This window comes from Oryza sativa, chromosome 1, assembly GCF_034140825.1.
Source record: "Oryza sativa Japonica Group chromosome 1, ASM3414082v1".
Lineage (NCBI taxonomy): Eukaryota > Viridiplantae > Streptophyta > Magnoliopsida > Poales > Poaceae > Oryza > Oryza sativa.
Window position 1 is genome coordinate 8,182,167 of NC_089035.1, and position 18,828 is coordinate 8,200,994.

The following is an 18,828-nucleotide window of genomic DNA, read 5'->3' on the forward strand; positions in this document are numbered from 1 at the left end:
TCCGTGTCCGACCTTCTTCAGACTTCACACCTCGCGCGCCGCCGCAGCTCCGATCGGAAGAAGCTCGATTCGTCTCCGACTCCGACGACCAGAAGCTACCGGCGACGCGAGCGGAGAAGCGCGGAGGGGAGGGGGCGCGCGCCGCCATGGCGTTCGAGAAGATCGTCGTGGCCAACCCCGTCGTCGAGATGGACGGTGAGAACCCCCACCTCCCCTCTCCTTCCCCCCCGCTTCCGATCGGAACTCGCTCGTGATTAGCCTCGCTATCTCCGCTGATATCTACGGGGGGAGCCTTTGCCTCTTGTCTGGTGCCGTGATTGCTTTGGTTCTGCTATACCATTGGTGGTGGGATGGATTAGGCTGCTCTACGTACTGGATCTAAAATTTGTAGGTGTTTGGAGGAAGAAGGGGAGTCGTCCTGAGTAGAACGTGCGGCTGAAATTAGCTAAATGGTCCTGTTTTGTGGGAACAGAGTTCAACACATTTGATGTGCTGAAAGCTGCTCTACTTGGCCTTTCTGAAATTCTAGGTGTTACAAGGAATAGTGGTAGTCATCCTTAGGCGTAGAAAGTGTGCTGAAATTAGTTAAATAGCCATCTTCTTGGGAGGACAAAATGTTCAACCTTAGATGCGCGGAATAGTCGGTTTTAAAGGGTAAATCTAAAATAACTGTTTTAGTGCATTGTCATTGGTAAAAAAGAAAAGATTATTCATGTGAAGAATATAGTAAAAAAATAAAGAATAAAATTGAACCCACAGCATCGCTTAGTTACAAGTTCCAAGGTGAACTGTATCAGTAAACACATATGCCAATTTCAGAACTTATCATCTACAATGTTCAAGTGGGCTGAAAAGTTTTTCTGTTGACAGTCTTTCTGCTTCATTTGAAGTTCTGTGCTGAAAAGTTCCATCATCGAACTTAAGTAACTTTAAATTGCATATTTAGAAAGTATACCATACTTTTGGCTAGCCCAATCATCCTTTGCTTACCTCAGATTGTAGTGGTTATATATGACTGTATGTGCTTTTTACTTAGGTGATGAGATGACTCGAGTTATTTGGAAATGGATCAAAGATAAGGTCAGGTTCTTGTAACAATATATGTTTTTTATTCTTGATTTTGATGATTGTTTGTCTAGCATTGTACTCTGCAGCTCCTTTTTTTTTCACGTTACATGTTCATTTTTTTTACTTTGTTATGCTTTTGGTGCTGCTTCATCCCTTAATGCGGGCATCGTTAAGAATTATGTTGGATATCTGTTTTGATCATGCAGCTTATATTCCCTTTCTTGGACTTGGACATAAAATACTATGACTTAGGTCTACCTAATCGTGACGCTACTGGGGACAAAGTTACAATAGAGAGTGCAGAAGCGACCCTAAAGTAAGCCTGTAAGCCTCAGTTGTTTGACGTCACAGTTCTGGTCCATTATTTCTTCTATTACTTTTTTCCATCTAAGTTATGCTTTTGTTATATAATTGGTGCTTTAAGCTGAACCTGTTTACCCTGTAGTCTCAGTTAGAATACATAATGTTTACTTTTTGTGATTTCTATTATAACGTTTACATTAGGTTGCTTCAGTATTCTATTTTTTTTTCAGGTATAATGTAGCCATCAAATGTGCAACTATAACTCCAGGTGATGTTCAGCAGAATTGAGCTCATTGACAGATGAGCATGATGTGTTAACAAGTAGTTTTGGACACTCAATTTAAATTTGATTTTGGCCGCACTATTCATGAGCCTACAGATGAAGGACGCGTGAAAGAGTTTAATTTAAGTGCAATGTGGAAGAGTCCAAATGGGACAATAAGGAACATTTTGAATGGTAAACCTTTAATTGGTCACATGTCTATATGGTTCTATTTTGAACTTTCATCAAGTGCAGCTGTTGCTGTTCTCTTATACTTACTTCAGCAGAACTAATTGACTCCTGCAGGAACTGTTTTCCGAGAACCAATCATCTGCAAGAATATTCCTCGGCTTGTACCTGGTACGAAGTCTGTATCAAAAATACCGATAGTAGAATTCATTGGTAGTTACACTATTTTTTTTATGCTTCCAGGGTGGATAAAGCCCATATGCATTGGACGACATGCATTTGGTGATCAATACCGAGCAACAGATACAGTTATTAAAGGTCCTGGGAAGTTGAAGTTAGTATTTGGTATGTCTCAATAAAGCTAATGTCATGATAGTGGCTGCAGATCTGAACTTGTAGCAGCCAGGATTAAATTAATATTTAGCTTTGTCTCCCTAGTGTTTATCCTACTAGGAATGACAAGGACTTCTACCTTTTCTTTTCATATGGGCATCATTGGCTTTGGCTATAGAAAAGCTGTTCTAAAAATTTGGGGCTTAATTATTTGTATAGTCATCATATGCCACCATATTGGCAAATAGACTTGGTAATCATTCTTGTCAGTTTATTTACTTCAGAACCTATTAAATGGTTAATAGCCTGATATATGTTAATGCTGAGCAGCGAACAGAATATGTTTTTTTTTTATGGCAGATCAATATATTGACCCGGCTTTAGAAAAAAGCCCAAGAACAAAAACAGAGTCTTATACAAGACCTGGAAAATAAAAGAAACACAAAGAGATAGCTGGGGAACAACCAGTTTTTCAGAGACAAAAGGAACGTACTCCCAACCTAACCACACCCTTACAGAAAAAACTGAAACTCAGACTAAAGTAGCTATTCTATAGCTATGCAGGTAGCACATGAGGCCTGACTTGATTCAGCTTTATCCTGATTGCTTCACACCATCCTCCCAGCAGCTCCTGGTCTTCCTCCTTTAGCAAAATGCGCCACTTCTGTATGAAAGACAGCGATTTATAAACCACATAAAGGGGAGACTTGACAAGAATATTTTCAAACACCCAGTCGTTTCTAATGATCCAAATAGCCCAACAAACCCCCCCAATTAAAGAGATCCAAGGTTTAAACTTTTTCCTATCTTTGAGCAGACTCATACACTCCCATAGATTATTAGGTAAAGAAACCAGATTCAAAGCATCCCTAATAACACACCAACCAAAAACAGCTAAGGGACATTTAAACAAGATATGATTAGTAGTTTCAGTTTTGCCACAGAGCTTGCAATATTGACCAATTTAAACAGAATATGTTTCTGTCAGTAAGAAGAGCTTTTATATATGTAAACATACTTCACTGATTTGTGGTGTCATCACATCAATATCCAAGCATCAGGGAATAAGCTTAGTCAGTTTACTAAAATTGCTAACTATAAATTAACCTTTGTGTCAATGTTATCCACTCATCCTTACACTATCTTCTCCTCAAAACTGGTATAGATGGCAGAGAGGAACAAATAGAGTTGGATGTGTTCAACTTTACTGGTGCTGGTGGAGTAGCCTTGTCTATGTATAATACTGACGAGGTTTGTTTATGATACCCTTTATCAGGGTAGCTTAATTTTGATACTCTGTATTTTTAAACAGGGTTTTAAACTTGACAACCTCTATTTTATGTTTGTTGCAAATAGTCTATTTGGGCATTCGCTGAAGCTTCCATGAACATGGCTTACCAGAAAAGATGGCCACTTTATCTTAGCACCAAAAACACGATCCTCAAAAAATACGATGGAAGGTCAATAGTCAATCGTCGTATGCTATTTGTTTCTTTTAATAGACATGTATGTCCATATTGAAATATTACTTTTATATATCAGGTTTAAAGATATATTTCAGGAGAACTATGAAACAAAATGGAGAGCCAAGTTTGATGATGCAGGAATATGGTACAGCTATCTTCTATCTACCTTACTGTAGGAACATGGAGCCTTATTTTCCTCCTTTATGTCCTAATCATTTCTGCTGTGGCAGGTACGAACATCGGCTGATTGATGATATGGTGGCCTATGCCCTTAAGAGTGAAGGTGGCTATGTTTGGGCTTGCAAGAACTATGATGGAGATGTGCAGAGCGATCTAATTGCTCAAGGTTTTTGCTTATTATATGTGTATACTCTCTTCTGACCTTTTATTTGGAGAAAAATGAAGTCTTTGCTAAGAGCAGGATGATTTTACTTGTACAGGTTTTGGATCGCTAGGTCTAATGACATCAGTTCTGGTGAGTGTTCTCCCTGCTGAACTGTTATCTGTTTATCTGAAAGTTCAAATGTAGAACAATTGTTAATGCTATCTAGAACAATTGTAGATTCCAATATGCTGATGGTGTAACCTCTATTTAAAAAATATGTTCTGATTAGATTAATCTTCTGAATTTAACAAATAAGTTCTGCATTGCCTTAGGTGTGCCCTGATGGTAGAACCATTGAAGCTGAAGCTGCTCATGGTACAGTCACACGCCATTACAGAGTTCACCAAAAAGGAGGCGAAACTAGTACAAATAGCATTGCTTCAATATTTGCTTGGACAACCGGACTAGGACATAGGTATGAGCTTGAATTAAACCATAGTAACTAAGATCGATGAGCTTGCTTTTCACTTAATTAGTTTGGCTCTAAATGATGAAATCTATATGCTCAGTTTTCCCATCATGGTTAATGCTATTCTATTGTAGTACATCATCTTTTAGTCCTTTTGTTAGTGCTCAGAGCAGAAAATTTTGTCATCTAAAAGTTAGGGAGAGTTTCTGTTCTTAAAGAAATTTATTCTGCTCCTTATATTTCCTGCTTTTTGTTGTAAATATTAAGTATGCTACATAAATAATTAAGAGTTGTAAGTCTTGTGACTTGACTGTTGAACACACCACAACAGGGCAAAGCTCGATGACAATAAAAGACTGTTAGATTTTGTACAAAAACTTGAAGCTGCTTGTGTGGGAACAGTGGAATCTGGAAAGATGACAAAGGATCTAGCTCTTCTTGTACATGGGCCAAAGTAATTCCTACTTCTCTTATTTATTCTGTAGTAATAATAGACAAGACCTTTTAATTGATTCTGTTGGAATTGTACAGTGTTAGCCGAGATAAGTATCTTAACACTGTTGAGTTCATCGATGCTGTTGCTGAGGATTTAAGAACAAGATTGTCAGTAACATCCAAGTTATGAAGGTATCTCTTACAAGCTGTTCGACCTACCTCTTACCTTATCTGACACAAGTATCTGAAGACTGTTATGTCACATAAACTTTCTTTTACACAGGAATGAATAGGGCAACGGCAGGGGACATGTTAGGATCCCATGATACAAAGTTTATACATTTTTACTTTGAATAAGAGCGATTGAAGCATTGGTATGCGCAGCTATCAACCACGGTGCTCTGATAAAATCTGGTAAAGATTGTATGCATACTCCATACAACAATGGAGGTGGAGGAGGATATTTTGCTCGAAATAAGAAGTTTGAACTTTTATTCGTCAGACTTCTACTTATAACTACTTTGATGATTAAATCATGGCCGTGTAGCTTAGTTCTTCTATGCCAAAAGAGCAAGTAGAACTATCCTAAAGGTACCCACCACAAGTGGTGTTTGTGCTTTGTACCATACAAACAAGACTGTTTATTTACTACAGTATATAGCTTGGAATAAAAAAGCAGGTGCAGATCTGTTGGTAATCTGGAGTAGGACATTTGAATGGGTGACATGCTGTGTTGGTTACCCATTGCTTCAGTTTCCTCCCATGACAGGGCATCCTGAGCCTGACGCAGCCTCAGCAGCAGCAGCAGCAGCAGGCGTGCTCAAGAAGCTCGCGAGGAAATTGCCGCGCTCGTAGAAGTACTCCGTCTTCTCCACCTTCATCTCCTCGTCGACCTAATGCCGCATCGCCAACACAGAACTGTCAGTGCTACGTATATAAGTGGTGGTTATCGATGGGAAGACTTGAAAAGGGTTCAAAACTCCGAATTTACAATCTTTCTGGCTGGTAATGGGTAAAAAAAATTCAAAGTGCTGGATATCAACTTTTAATGATAACTCCCCTTAAAAAGAGGTACTAAAATCCAGTTACTGATGGCGGGCAATTGTAGACAAACGGGTAGTATTTGGAAACCTCTTGTCACTGTTGGAAAAGAAAGATACATAACAATAACTATAGCTTTTACTAATATGCTTTTTGTCAATGCATATTATAGACTTCGCGTATGTTTTGCTTATTTCATCTCATAGGGGTTTTCATCCCTTGTTGAGCCTTTTTAATTTCATTTCACATGGGTTCTCTTATTGAGAATTGAGATTCCCTTTTTATTAAACTCAAACTTTATGGCTGTGTGCATCCTAGATGTATAAGGTCAAGATGTAATTATCTTTCTTATCTAAAACGATATTTCTAGCTTACATGGAAGATGCAGATGCCAAAGAACTCGACCCGCTTGCCATGGGGGGGATGCTCCTTGAAGGGCCCCTCCATGTACCCCCAGTGTCGGAACTTGAAGACGATCCGTGGTGGACCACTGTAGACGTCGAGCACCTCGATGGCAAAGCCACGCGGGAACGCCGTCAAGAACGTGGCCATGCCGGACTCCAGCGTCTCATTGTCCGGGTCATAGATGCGGTGCTCCGGCGGCAGTTTCGTCTGCAGGAACGCGTTGTAGCCGCCGATAGCCATCACCTCCTTCCGGCTCAGAAATCTCATCCCTATAGCCATGCCAATGGTTTTATTTAACTATTACTACCTCTGTTTTTTAATATATATATATATATATAACATCGTTAACTTTTTATCAACGTTTGACCATTTGTCTTATTCAATTTTTTTTACAAATATAAAAATATTTAAATCATGCTTAAAGATAAATCAAATCACAGTAAAACAGATAATAAATGCATGTTTTTTAATAAGATAAATGGTCAAACATATCTCAAAAAGTCAACGGCTTTCTATATTAAAATACAGAGCGAAGGCCGAAATATTCTATTTCATTATCTAAAAAAAATATTAAAATACGAAGACACGCGCACACATGCAGAACGGAGGGAGTAGCTCTCACCGTTGGTGCTCGCGCAGAATTTCTGCGAGTGGACGCTCTTCTGGTCCTCGGGTCGCACCTTGTGGATGAGCTCCATCTCCCAGGTCTTCAGCAACCTCTGGACCTTCTCCTCCAGAGACCCCTCTGGCCATTCCTAATTAGTGACAAGTGCACAACAATGCTTTGAACTTAATCACAATACCTGATTCGATCTCTGCGGCGTTTAGTTATGAATTCTGACGAGTAGTGTTCGTCGTGAAATTAATTACCTTGGTTCTCTCTTCCTCGAAGAGCTTGTTGACGACGTCGTAGTTTGGAGGGGATCCAAGCCTCCACACGGTGTCCTTCTCTCCCTCGCCGTACATGAACGACCGGTACTTGTCCCTGCCTCCTGAAGCTTCACCAGCAGCCGCCATGGCCGACAGTTAATTTGCGAGGTGAGCTGCTTGTAGTTTTGCGAGATGATGGGAGTCTCAGCTGATGAACAGCTAGCTCTCCTTAGATATAGGAGAGGCAGTCATCAGATGGAATAAACAAATTGTTGCTTGGTCCCTTCTTCCTAGTTTGTGTTCGAGCAGTTGGCGCGTGATTTAGGAACGTGCGCTTTTGGGTGCAAGACCTTTCGGCTGTCGATGAAAAACTCTAACTTTTTTTCCACTATCTTAATAACATTCGGATGACCTCCTTCCGTCATCTCGGCAAAAAACAAACAAACTGTAAACACTGCAAGCGTCACTACGTTGGACCAAAGAAAATAAAGTAATCCCTTTTCAAAGCAACAAAGGGGAAGAAGAAATCGATCCCAACCAGAACCTAATACTAGTCCAGTGAGATGCCAGAGCTAGTCCTCCACTAGTTCTTGTGACCTTTCTCAACCTAATCCTATCCTGGTCCAGTGAGATGCCAGAGCTAGTCCTCCACTAGCGCCGTGTTTAGTTCCAAAATTATTCTTCGAACTTCCAACTTTTCTATCACATCAAAATTTTTCTACATACATAAACTTCGAACTTTTCCGTTCATCGTCCCAATTTCAACCAAACTTCCAATTTTGGTTTGAACTAAACACAGCCTACTTCTTGTTACCTTTCTCCCGTGTTGTTTTCTTTCTCGGAAATTTCACGATGCATATATGTGCTTGGCCGGCAGCTGGTGCAGTCGCCACTGCCTCACCGGACGAAACATCTCTCTCGATCGATTGACAAAAACACAGTAAAATGCGCATAAATTTTTCATGAATATGATATCGAGTGACGGCTGCTGGCCTGCAGCTGCATGAACAAAGAACAATCAAGTATCCCCGTCGTTTTCAATGGTAGTTGCTGTAGAATGAACTCATGTGCAGTAACCTCAGAAAACACTTTGTACTCCGTATCAATTATAGATTTACAGACAAACCGAGCACAACTTCTGGCATCCCGGTATCACAAATTTACAGTGAGAAGGTACCAGTTCTTGCCCAATCTGGAGCTGACCAAACTGACACATGACGATAAGAATAATATGTTAACAAAACTGCATCCTAAAAACGAGCAAGTGTATGAGAAGTTTTGTGCTCCAATATACAGGGTTACTTGCCCGGTAGTTCCACTATAATTGGTGATCATAACTCAAACTGTAAGTGGATTCAATCACCCAAATTAGAAAAAAAAATCATCTGATCTGATTATGAATCTGAAATAGAATGTCAACATATAAATCACAAAAGGAGAGCATCTAAAAAGATAAAAAAATAGCAAGCATAAAATGAAATCATAACTCGAATAAAGTCAGGAAATTTAGGTTATGCCAGAAATAGTAAAAATACATCACATAAGTTACATCCATCCAGAATACATGAGGAATCTCCCTTTTGTGACAGATAATTGATGTATCTTACTATCTTCGCTTCTTCAAAAACAAAACCATGTCAAATGTTATTAGTCCTATAAAATTTTGGTACACACACAACAAATTGGGGAAACGCAGTTGGCTTCTAGCTAGTGAGATACAGATCACAAGTACCTTCATTTACTGCAATCTACACACAGTAAAATTTTCAAGGGATAGATACACATCCTGCTTGTTACCTGCGCCTTAGATCTCTCTGCAAAAAAAAATGATGGGAATTTAGGAATGTTTATTGATAATATCACCGCAGAAATGAATAACATGTTATTAGAAGCTTGATTTCAAGAAACAAATGAGAAGCATCTTTTTTGTGATTGAATTCTATGTAGTAGAAAGTTATTATGCACCGTTGGTACGAAACTATTTGCATATATCATCTTAGAGCGAATTTTGATTGAAAAAACAACTCTTTCTAGGAAACGAGAACAAATCATATGTGGAAAAAATGAAGGCTTACTCTTGGACCACGGTCTGTAACTGGTGTTGGTCTGCTACCTGTGTTATCTGCCTGCTGAATCATCTGTGGGCTATCATGCTTATAGAATGCTTGTAAAGTTCTCACCATGAAAGGACGCACGATATTCACTTCCATTGCAGAGAGATTTTTTAGCTGTATAAATGCAAATATATATATATATATGTGCATGAGGTAAGCAGGGAAAAAAGATCATAATGGGTCATAATTTAAGAAGTCTGATGGTAAATATTGAGTAAGAATATGGAAGCATACACAGTTTACATTTTACAATCACAATCGTGTGACATCACAAATAGACGAGTTTTATGTTTAATTTGTTAGTGATGCTTATGAGAAAGGTTAAGTTTTATAGTTTACATACACTACAAAAAAAATTGATTAAAAAAATAAATGCTACAAACAGTAGATAGAAGAAAGGTATAACACATGGAATAGCTTCAACACAATCTGAGCAGCCAGGACAAGCGGCAGATAAAGTAGCTATAGTGTGGAGAGAATATACCTTTACAGCATGAGTACGGCCAGATATTGTCTCCAGACCAGTCTCAACCTTATGGAATCTGACATCTCGGATGTCCTCAATCAAAGATCTTACCTACATGCAGCTAGAAGTAAGCAAAATTTTGTTTCCAAATAATATCAGAGCCAATTAGTCAGTGGAAATTTCTTCCGAAGGTTTCTGTAACTCACCAGGTATGCATCTGAGATGTCATCACGAGCACTTGACACATATATATAGAGAGAGAGAAATAAGTTTTGCAGATTCTTATTATAGAATTACTACAAGAGTTTCTATGAAATATGAATACTTACTGATCAAAGAGAAGCTTAGATATTTCAATATAGTGGAACGGCAATGGCTGAAATTCTTTGGGTGACTCTCTTTCTGCATCTAATACCTGCGTCAAGCGGTCTAGCAATAAATAGTTAAAGAGTGAACAGACCGCGTACCATGAAAATGTAAAGAAGTAGCACAGACAAATATGCAATCAGGCAGTCAGAATCTAAGACACATGTAAGCATGTCAAATATAAACAGTATTATTCTATTAGATTGTGACATTAAATGCTATAAGAGTGCACAGACAAGAAATTTCAGGGAGAAAAATATACTCCTTCTGTCCCATAATATAAGGGATTTTGGAAGGATGTGATGCATCCTAAGACTATCCTAGGATGTGTCACATCCCACCAAAATCCCTTATATTATGGGACGGAGGGAGTAATAGTTACGCAATCTGTCATGTAGGTTGAATGCATTACTACTTAGTAACTGGTAATAAGATTAGGCACAGAACCTCCTTTCTTTATGATTTATTAATTTATTATACCAGCAAATACTATAAACATGTTGGCTATGATAAAACATGAGATTAAGCAGCTCAGATAAGCAAGCAGGAACTTACCAACAGTCATCCAGTCAGGTGTGCGTATGGTACATTTGCCACGCTTCTTGAGTGCAACCGCGAGCCAAAGAGGCACTTTGCTTGCAATTTGCGGGAAGAAGGGCCCAAAATCCCCCTATATGATGAATTGGTGAGTATGAGTGTTGCGTTGACCAAATTTGACGTATTGAGACTTCAAACAGCAGAAAACCTCATGTGGGACAGAAAACAGAAAACCTCATCTGGAAAATGAGCTGAGCAAAAGCAACCAATAGTCAATGAAACAGCAAAAGGAATTTATAACTGGCCAGTGAAACGAGGATCAATCACAGCAAAACATGTGAATTTTGAGTATAATGTAATTAATCATTCATAAAGTACATAGGAAAGATAAGCGCAGCAACCCAAAAATAAATGTGAGGTAAAACGAGTGGACAGTGAGAGTATTCAAAAATAGAAATGAATGAAAATAGATGCCAGTGAAGGGACTGGCAACTCACGCATATCATGTTGAGGGCCTCCATGCGAATGTTAGGGACGATCTCGACAATCTCATCCTCCGCCACGAACTCCACCTGCAATAGCACATAGGCCAACAAAATGAACTTGGAACCCATGAATCCAGACCCTGCTCTTGAAATGATTCAATGAGGAAAGGATTGATTTAGGCTTGATTACCTCTGAGGGTGAGAAGATAGAAAGATGAGGGTCAGACTGCCCAGCCATCTTGACCACCGTGGCACTAAATTGCTTCCTCTATTTGATGATTTAGTGTCTGTAAACTTTAAGAAAAAGAAAGTGAATCAGTGTTTGTTCAATTCCTATTGGCGTCTGTGATGTCAAACTTTTATAGCATACATTCTTCAAAGAGTGATGCAAATGCTACCCTGTCAAACTTGTCAAGATAATTCCTAAACGTAGAAATATCTGAAGTTATGAACTGAACAACTGATATGGATTCAAAAGTGTTCTTTCCACATGTTTTGTCAGCATAAGGTGTTCTTACCTGATCTACTACACTATTATAACAGGAGATCTAATTGAGAAACTCAGAAGATCAGTACACATTTCGTGTGGAGAAATCGGACAAATTTTGAGAATGTCTTGCCCCTGGGCTAGGGTATAATTCTTAACTTGCATTATCTCCATGACAGCCATCACCAGTCCAATTAATAGAACTTTGGGCGCCATAATAAGGATACAAGTAGATGGGAAAGACATGGGATTAGTATGTTCCTTAGGTCTGGCTTCAGATGGTGACACCAGGAGGAACCAAGGAGCCAATCCTGCCGCCGCCACTGAGGGTGGCTGTACCCCTGATGGGGCCGGAGCAGTGCACGGTCCTGTCGTCATCCGTGATGGGGGACGATGGTGTACGACCATCCTGTCATTGTCGACGGCGTCAGGCAGCAGGGGCAGTGGCGTAGCCATGAATTTTACGTTGGTAGTCCTCGGTTGCGTAGCCAAGAAATTTTCGTTGGTTAGTCCTACTTCACAAGTTCAATCACATACCAAAATTTTTCGAATACAGCAAATCTCATATACAGGTACAAATTTAGTTAAATAACAATAATATCTCATAACATCAATGATCGACTAATTTATAACAAGCAAGTTCAAAATGTGCAAATATTACAATATTATATAGATATAGTTCAAATACAAAATCCTACAAAGCGATGTAATACCCCCATTCATCTTCGTGTTTTACAAATCCTACAAACAGCGACTCCGCAGCGCATTCACTGATTCATAAATCAGAAATCACAAATTGGCAATGGAAAATACTTCAAAGAAACATAGACTCATTTCACCATCATAGTTCTAGTTCACCATTTCATCTCACCTGAGCAAATGGGAAAGGGAAACCCACAAATCGTCAAGCAGCCCGGCCGCTAGCAGCCAGAAGGGGCAGGCAATAAACCGGGGCCAGCCGGCTAGGGTTCCCGAGGTCCCGGTGCCCGAGTGCGGCTGCCTCACGGTGGCAGTGGCCCGCGCGCGCCTCCACCCTCTCCGCAGATTGAGCCGGAAAGACGAGGAGAGGCGGAGGCTGCGAGGCGAGGGGAGGAACAGCGGCGACTCCAACCCTAGCTGCCGCCTGCTTCCGATTTCTGACTTCTTGCTTGCTTAATGGGCTTGCTTCTTGGGTCTCATTGAGGATTGGGCTGAAGTTTATCTGGGCCAAAATTAGTCCTCGGGCCACTGATGACCCCTAATAGAAAGCGGTGTTGGGCTCCATGTAATTTACTAGTAGTAATTTGGTCATAATAAAGCTCAACTATGGGTTCAGAAACATGTCACTCAACCACAAAAATTGGCAAGAAGCGTTGCCTAACTTTTAAATTAAGAGATGTAAAGTGAACTTTTTCATAATTTCGTAGGCTGCGGTTTGACAGAGGCATAGCTGCGTCCGCTGAACAAATCTCTCGAGTATCTAAAATAGGGATTCATTAGCTTATAATTAATTAAGTATTATTTTTTTAAAAGTATTAATATGAATTTTGAAAGCAATTTTCGTATAGAATTTTTTTGGGACAATTTCGTTCCTACTCCTACTCCTACTTCCATGTCCAATATTGATTTAGGGTTTTCGTTTTAATTTTACCCCCACTTTTTTCAATTGAGTGAGGCGTTCACCCTGTTTTTGATAGAAGGGACTGGAGCTAGAGTTATTGAGGTAAAATAATAGGGAAAATAATTTTTCAAAATATTGATTTACCTTTTTGCCCTTAGAGAATTTGGTACTACTGTGATTATCTCCCTCCACTCCACGAACTCCGACTCGAATAATATTCCCTAACCTAGCGGTGGCGCGGCGACCCGTGCTTGCGGTGGTGGCGACAGGCGGCATCAGTGGGCTGCCCAGGTGGCGGAGAGCAGCAGCCGTCGGCGGCACCCTGACCCGAGGCAGGCTGGAGGTTGGCGACAGGAAACAGCGGGGGAGCAAGCTACATGGCAGGGAGCAGCGGGCAAGGCGGCGGCCCGACCTAGCCGCGCCGAGGAGGAGACCAGGTAGCAGAGAGGAGCTGAGGAGGCCGTGCGACTCGGTTCAGCTCCAAGCAGGCGGCTGGGGAGGAGGTGTGGGGAGGCGGCAGCAGCCCAGCAAGACGATGCGGCGGCGGCGGCGTTGCGACGCATCGAGGCAGGCGCGAGGCTGCGGCGGGTCTCCGTCCAACCATCGTGGCGTGCACGGCTTCGGCGTGGCCTTCCCTGCTAGGCAGCGCGATGTTGACGAGGCGTCATGCTCAGGGGCGGATCCAGGAATGAAAAATTGGGAAGGCTCAACATACTGGGAACCAGGGTGTGAAAAACCGGCGGTAACCGCGCGGTTACCGCGGTTACCGCCCGTACCGCGGGGGTACGGTTACCCGTACCGCGCGGTACGGTTTAATAAAATTCGTCCAAATTCAAAATTTTTTTTAAAAAAAGAAAAAAATCAAAAAAAATAGTGAAGGTAGTGCTTGATTTATAGTGTTTTATGGTGAAGAAATTTCTCAAAAAAGAGTAATATTTATTCAAATTTGAGAGCAAAACGGAGAATAAATTTGAAAATTGGAAAAAGAAAAAAAAATGGGCCGGCCCGTTACTGTGCAACCCATTACACATCGCGCGGTAACCGCGCCAAACCGCGTGGTTACCGCGTCAAACCGCGCGGTAACCGCGCCAAACCGCGCGGTTTGCCCGAATTTTTGAATTCAAATTTCGATTTGTAAATTTGTCGCGGTTTTGCGCGGTTACCGCGGTTACCGCCGGTAACCGCCGTACCGCCGGGTGGCGGTAACCGGGCCCCCGGCGGTTTTTGAAACCCTGCTGGGAACACCTGCATAAGCACATAACGTCTCATACAATACTCCCTCCGTTTCTAAATATTTGACACCGTTGACTTTTTAGCACATGTTTGACAGTTCATCTTATTCAAAAACTTTTGTGAAATATGTAAAACTATATGTATACATATAAGTATATTTAACAATGAATCAAATGATAGGAAAAGAATTAATAATTACTTAGATTTTTTAAATAAGACGAAGGGTCAAACATATTTTAAAAAGTTAACGCCGTCAAATATTTAGAAACGGAGGGAGTATTACAATAGCGTAATATTACTCTAAAGAAGTTTCATATGGAAACAGATAGATAATAATGAGAAATACATCACAACTTCACAAGACAATTGGTTATTTCTCAGGCGTGACGCAAATTATCCTTCATGAGGCAAAATCTTTACATGAGAGTATGAGACAAAACATTGCATACCTTGTATTTTGCAGCCGTCGGCCAGCTGCTCGCCTGCGGCCTGCCTCTTGCTCGCGTGCTGCCGTGGCGTCGCCGGCGCCGGCCTGCAGCCTCCGCCGCCGCTGGCCTGCTGCTGCTCCTGCTCGGCTGCTCGCGCTCGCGGCGCCGCGCGCTTCCGCCTGCTGCCCTGCCGGCGCGCGTTCCGCTGCGCCGCTCGTCGTTACCTCGCCGCCGCGCCGCTCACCTCTTGCGCCGCCGCACGGGGAGCTCACTGCCTTGGCTGCTAGGGCTTTGGGGCTGGGGATTGGGGAATTAGGTATTTGGGCACTTGGGCTGGACTGTTGGGGGCTAGATGTGGCCTGTGGGCCTGCAACCTATTCTCTAGGGGTAAGTCCACTTTGGCTCCCTAACTAGTAGCCGAATCTAATTCATACTCTCTCAACCACAATACCGGATATCACGACCCTCCAACTATTAAAACCGGTCTAATTTGGCATCCTTAGCGATTTTGGAAGGCGGTTTCGCTGATGTGGCGCCTACGTGGCGGTGTGGCATTAGAGTTAAAATATACATATTGTGGGACCCACCGCCATGTGGGCCCACCTGACATGTGCCGGTCACCGCACGGGCCATGGCCATGCCAACGACACTGCGGCTACTCCTCTCGCCATGTCAACAACAGCTGAGGGAGTCAAACTGTACCGGTTTTAATAGTTGGGGGTTGAGATATCTAATATTGTGGTTTAGGGATACGGATCAGATTCGGCAACTAGTTAAGGGAGTCAAAGTGAACTTATTCCTATTTTCTAAGGCAATTCCTTTTCTAAGTGAGCCTGGCCCAACTACGTTCGCCAGCCCAATTTCACACTTTCTTCAACCTCTAGCCATACAGAGACTTTGATCACCTCATACTCTATCATCCATGCCGAAATTTTTGAAGGGAGGCTCTATAGGTCCGGAGAGGGTAGGAGGACTCAAGGCCACCCTGCCCCTACGTTGGATCTACCCCTGGTCGTGCTGTTGTCTCTCACAGCCTCACGGCATCGCCGCCAACACCCAACTGTCTTGCTGAAGAGGTGAGGAGTTGCTGCTTGCTTGCTAGCTCAAGAAAAGAAGATGTAGAGCTGGTGCTTGCTTTATTGCTTATGCCACTTATTGCTGCGTTACAGTCAATCAAATTTTCGTTGATTGATTTGAATATGCCAAAGTTTGGAACATACAATAGCAAGTAAGGGTACGGATGTCCTTTTACTAAAAATTTAATACCATTAGTTAACATCTCCATCTAAAATAGGGGTAGGGTAATACTTGGCTTCGCTTAAAAAATCAGGGGCATAAAAAAAACCCTAAAAAAAGCAAGGACAAACTCAATATTGAACATTAAAACAGGGATAAGAACAAAATTGTCCTGATTTTTTTTTAAAACCACAACATTCGGTAGTTTGAGAAACGCACATAAAAAAACAAGATAAGTTGGGAAGTTCGAACAAAATAACACAGCTATAGTGATGGTGTCTACACCTTTTTCTTTTTTCTCTTTTAAGGGCCCCTTTGAATTGGAGGAAAAACGTAGGAATTTTTGAGGATTTTAATCCTATAGGGAAATTTCCTATGAAGCCCTTTGAAACAAAGTATTGAATTCTATCTAATCCTTTAAAATTCCTATGGAATGGACAATCCTATAGAGATTTTGGAGGAAATTTAGCAAGAGCTTCAACCTCTTGCTAACTTTCCTTTGAGTCTATCTCTCTCATCTAATTCCTACGTTTTTCCTACGGTTCAATCAAATGGTCATTCCTGTGTTTTTTCTGCATTTTGTAATCATATATTTTATACTTACATTCCTATCAAAATCTTATGTTTTTTCTATTCATATGTTTTTTCAATCCTACGATTCAAAGTGCCCTAATTCTGTCCTGCCCGTGCTGCTCGGTACAGGCTGCTATCTAGCCTACAGTGACCCTCGTTGGCTCGTTGAAGAGTAGTATAATTGTACGTGCACAGTGACCTTTTGGTGGTGGAGCACCGGACGTACAGCGACGTACGACCCAGACCTTGTCGCATGCATCGGCGGTCGACAATATTCTATGCCTGCACGCGCACGACAATAATCGATCGATCGACCGCGTGTTCCGCGTGATCCACGCAACAACATAAAAAAAACGGAGAGAGATATCCATCCATCTGCAGCTAGCGACGTCCTACGTAGTACTACTCGATTGTCACGACTCAGGACACTTGACTTGTACCTCGATTCGAAACCCAGCGCTAATTAAATACTTCCTCCATCCAAAAATCAGACTTACGGAGTATTTGTTTCTGTCAATGGTATCGATTGTGTTAAATTAATATACTTCCAGAATCACCAGACCTTAGATCCGTCATTGCATCATGTAAGACAAAACCAAATAAATTATACACATGCATGCAACAAATCCTCTCTTATTATAATAAAGTTATAACCCACTAACTTCTAAAAATTAACATGCAAAGATACCACATCATTATCCACTAACAAGATGCCACATCATAATCCACTAACAATCATTAAATAATTTAAACACCATACAAACATGCTATATTATCTATAAATTTATAATTTATTAAATTTTAGAGGTTTTAAAATGCACGCATGTTAAATCATCATCGCACATAATTCACGTATTATTTCAATTTATATCTTCATTATTTTTTCTAATATGCTATGTAGCTATATAGTTCATCATCACTAACTACTTAGTTAATGTTGTTTCTTTCTTCTTTTATTAAGCCATATCACACCAATTTTTTAGTGCTTAAATGATCAATCTATGTTTCAATTTATCTCTCTCATTTTCTTCTCTCATTAATTCATATCATCTCAATTATTTTTATCCTTTAGATAATTAATCTACGGTCCAAACTATACGAGTACTTTTCTTCTTTTATAAAGTCATATCACCTTACTTTTATATTTGAATCATCATTCTATATATTATTCAAATTTAAATTATCATAAACCACATTAATTTATATAATCTTATGTTGTTTAGCTATTTTACATATTATTTTTACTTATTATCGTACTCAACTCCCGCAGTAACGCGTGGGGTTTCACCTAGTTAATTTAGTACATAAAGATTGCAAATATACTAGATGGGTACCCCGCGTGTTGCTACGGGAGCATTGTGTAATAATATAATAGATATGGGTTCTAAAATTTTTTTTCTTATCTACTTTACGATTTTTTTCATGTGATTATATATATCTTTTACCTTTATTAATTATTTAAATGTTATAAATGATTGGGTTATATGGTGTGCTTTTAGGGAAAAGAGATGCAATTTACATCCTTGATGAATCATTCAAAGGCTAAAAACAATTAAAGTGATGTGGCTTCATCAGATAAGAGAGAATTAGCATTAACTACACTTAGTGTGGATAAACTTTACAGATATATGAGATATGTTTTAGACCTTTAGAAAAACAAAAAAGCGAAATACACCTAATAGACCTTTTGAAAGGGAGGAAGTACAAACCGCAGCACATGCTCAACTGATGTCAGCCGAGAGCCACAAGCTACTAGAGGTCAGTAGCATGCATTGCACGTTTGCAACCTCGCCGGTTTAAAATTCGCACTGCACCGTGGGACCGTGGGTCGTCGTCCGACTTAGGCCTTGGCCAGAGAGGACCCACCGGACGAGCGCGACGCGTGTGCGTATGGGTGGTCGGTCAATCGATGGAGAGGCGAAACATAATAGTAGCTCACCTCGGTTCAGGACGGAACCCTGAGAGACCGACCGAGTGCGAACGCAACGTAAGGTGATCGGCCTTCGATCGCCCGACACGAACCATCCATTTATGGCCCCTTGTGTTTAGGTTTATAAGCTAACTTATAAGTCAAAAAGTCTAAGCCAAAATGAACAAGCAGCTTTTTTATTTGTCTTTTTTAAAGCCATAAGTCACT

General features: G+C 40.8%; 3 protein-coding genes across 6 annotated transcripts; 1 reads left to right on the plus strand and 2 right to left on the minus strand.

Annotated features, from left to right (window-relative positions):
• Window positions 1-5: 5 nt before the first annotated feature.
• LOC4327213 (cytosolic isocitrate dehydrogenase [NADP]) lies at window positions 6-5,547 on the plus strand. Its single transcript, XM_015758671.2, has 16 exons — window positions 6-195; window positions 1,037-1,080; window positions 1,275-1,384; window positions 1,602-1,639; window positions 1,751-1,828; window positions 1,940-1,993; window positions 2,066-2,167; window positions 3,321-3,406; window positions 3,512-3,615; window positions 3,698-3,766; window positions 3,852-3,967; window positions 4,062-4,096; window positions 4,279-4,421; window positions 4,747-4,869; window positions 4,947-5,042; window positions 5,134-5,547. Exons 1-15 carry the CDS (start codon window positions 147-149, stop codon window positions 5,038-5,040), a joined length of 1,245 nt encoding a protein of 414 aa, XP_015614157.1. The 5' UTR covers window positions 6-146; the 3' UTR covers window positions 5,041-5,042; window positions 5,134-5,547.
• LOC4327214 (pathogen-related protein) lies at window positions 2,551-7,748 on the minus strand. Of its 2 annotated transcripts, XM_066306722.1 has the most exons (5): window positions 7,167-7,738; window positions 6,919-7,051; window positions 6,267-6,565; window positions 5,592-5,743; window positions 2,551-2,819 (listed from the first exon to the last, which is right to left on the minus strand). In XM_066306722.1, the coding sequence occupies exons 1-4, from the start codon at window positions 7,311-7,313 to the stop codon at window positions 5,600-5,602; spliced, it is 723 nt and encodes a 240-aa protein (XP_066162819.1). In that variant the 5' UTR covers window positions 7,314-7,738; the 3' UTR covers window positions 2,551-2,819; window positions 5,592-5,599. The 2 variants fall into 2 exon arrangements, with proteins under 2 accessions (XP_066162819.1, XP_015614171.1); XM_015758685.3 differs by lacking the exon at window positions 2,551-2,819 and having other exon boundaries at window positions 5,314-5,743; window positions 7,167-7,748.
• Window positions 7,749-8,627: 879 nt separating this feature from the next.
• LOC4327215 (DNA replication complex GINS protein PSF2) lies at window positions 8,628-12,746 on the minus strand. 3 transcript variants are annotated; one of them, XM_015758709.3, is made up of 10 exons: window positions 12,493-12,746; window positions 12,335-12,391; window positions 11,325-11,428; window positions 11,147-11,221; window positions 10,668-10,782; window positions 10,076-10,175; window positions 9,953-9,983; window positions 9,765-9,857; window positions 9,242-9,394; window positions 8,628-8,980 (listed from the first exon to the last, which is right to left on the minus strand). In XM_015758709.3, the coding sequence occupies exons 3-10, from the start codon at window positions 11,370-11,372 to the stop codon at window positions 8,960-8,962; spliced, it is 636 nt and encodes a 211-aa protein (XP_015614195.1). In that variant the 5' UTR covers window positions 11,373-11,428; window positions 12,335-12,391; window positions 12,493-12,746; the 3' UTR covers window positions 8,628-8,959. The 3 variants fall into 3 exon arrangements, with proteins under 3 accessions (XP_015614195.1, XP_015614187.1, XP_015614179.1); XM_015758701.3 differs by lacking the exon at window positions 12,335-12,391 and having other exon boundaries at window positions 11,325-11,421; XM_015758693.3 differs by lacking the exon at window positions 12,335-12,391.
• Between the last annotated feature and the right edge of the window lie 6,082 nt (window positions 12,747-18,828).

Coding starts and splice junctions, on each gene's coding strand:
- LOC4327213 (XM_015758671.2), top strand. CDS start 147: ATGGCGTTCGAGAAGATCGTCGTGGCCAACCCCGTCGTCGAGATGGAC. Junction 196..1,036: donor CCCCGTCGTCGAGATGGACG/GTGAGAACCCCC, acceptor CTTTTTACTTAG/GTGATGAGATGACTCGAGTT. Junction 4,422..4,746: donor ACAACCGGACTAGGACATAG/GTATGAGCTTGA, acceptor ACACCACAACAG/GGCAAAGCTCGATGACAATA.
- LOC4327214 (XM_066306722.1), bottom strand. CDS start 7,313: ATGGCGGCTGCTGGTGAAGCTTCAGGAGGCAGGGACAAGTACCGGTCG. Junction 7,052..7,166: donor TCGAGGAAGAGAGAACCAAG/GTAATTAATTTC, acceptor GTCACTAATTAG/GAATGGCCAGAGGGGTCTCT. Junction 5,744..6,266: donor TTGGCATCTGCATCTTCCAT/GTAAGCTAGAAA, acceptor ATGCGGCATTAG/GTCGACGAGGAGATGAAGGT.
- LOC4327215 (XM_015758701.3), bottom strand. CDS start 11,372: ATGGCTGGGCAGTCTGACCCTCATCTTTCTATCTTCTCACCCTCAGAG. Junction 11,222..11,324: donor CTATCTTCTCACCCTCAGAG/GTAATCAAGCCT, acceptor GTGCTATTGCAG/GTGGAGTTCGTGGCGGAGGA. Junction 9,395..9,764: donor GCCGTACTCATGCTGTAAAG/GTATATTCTCTC, acceptor GCATTTATACAG/CTAAAAAATCTCTCTGCAAT.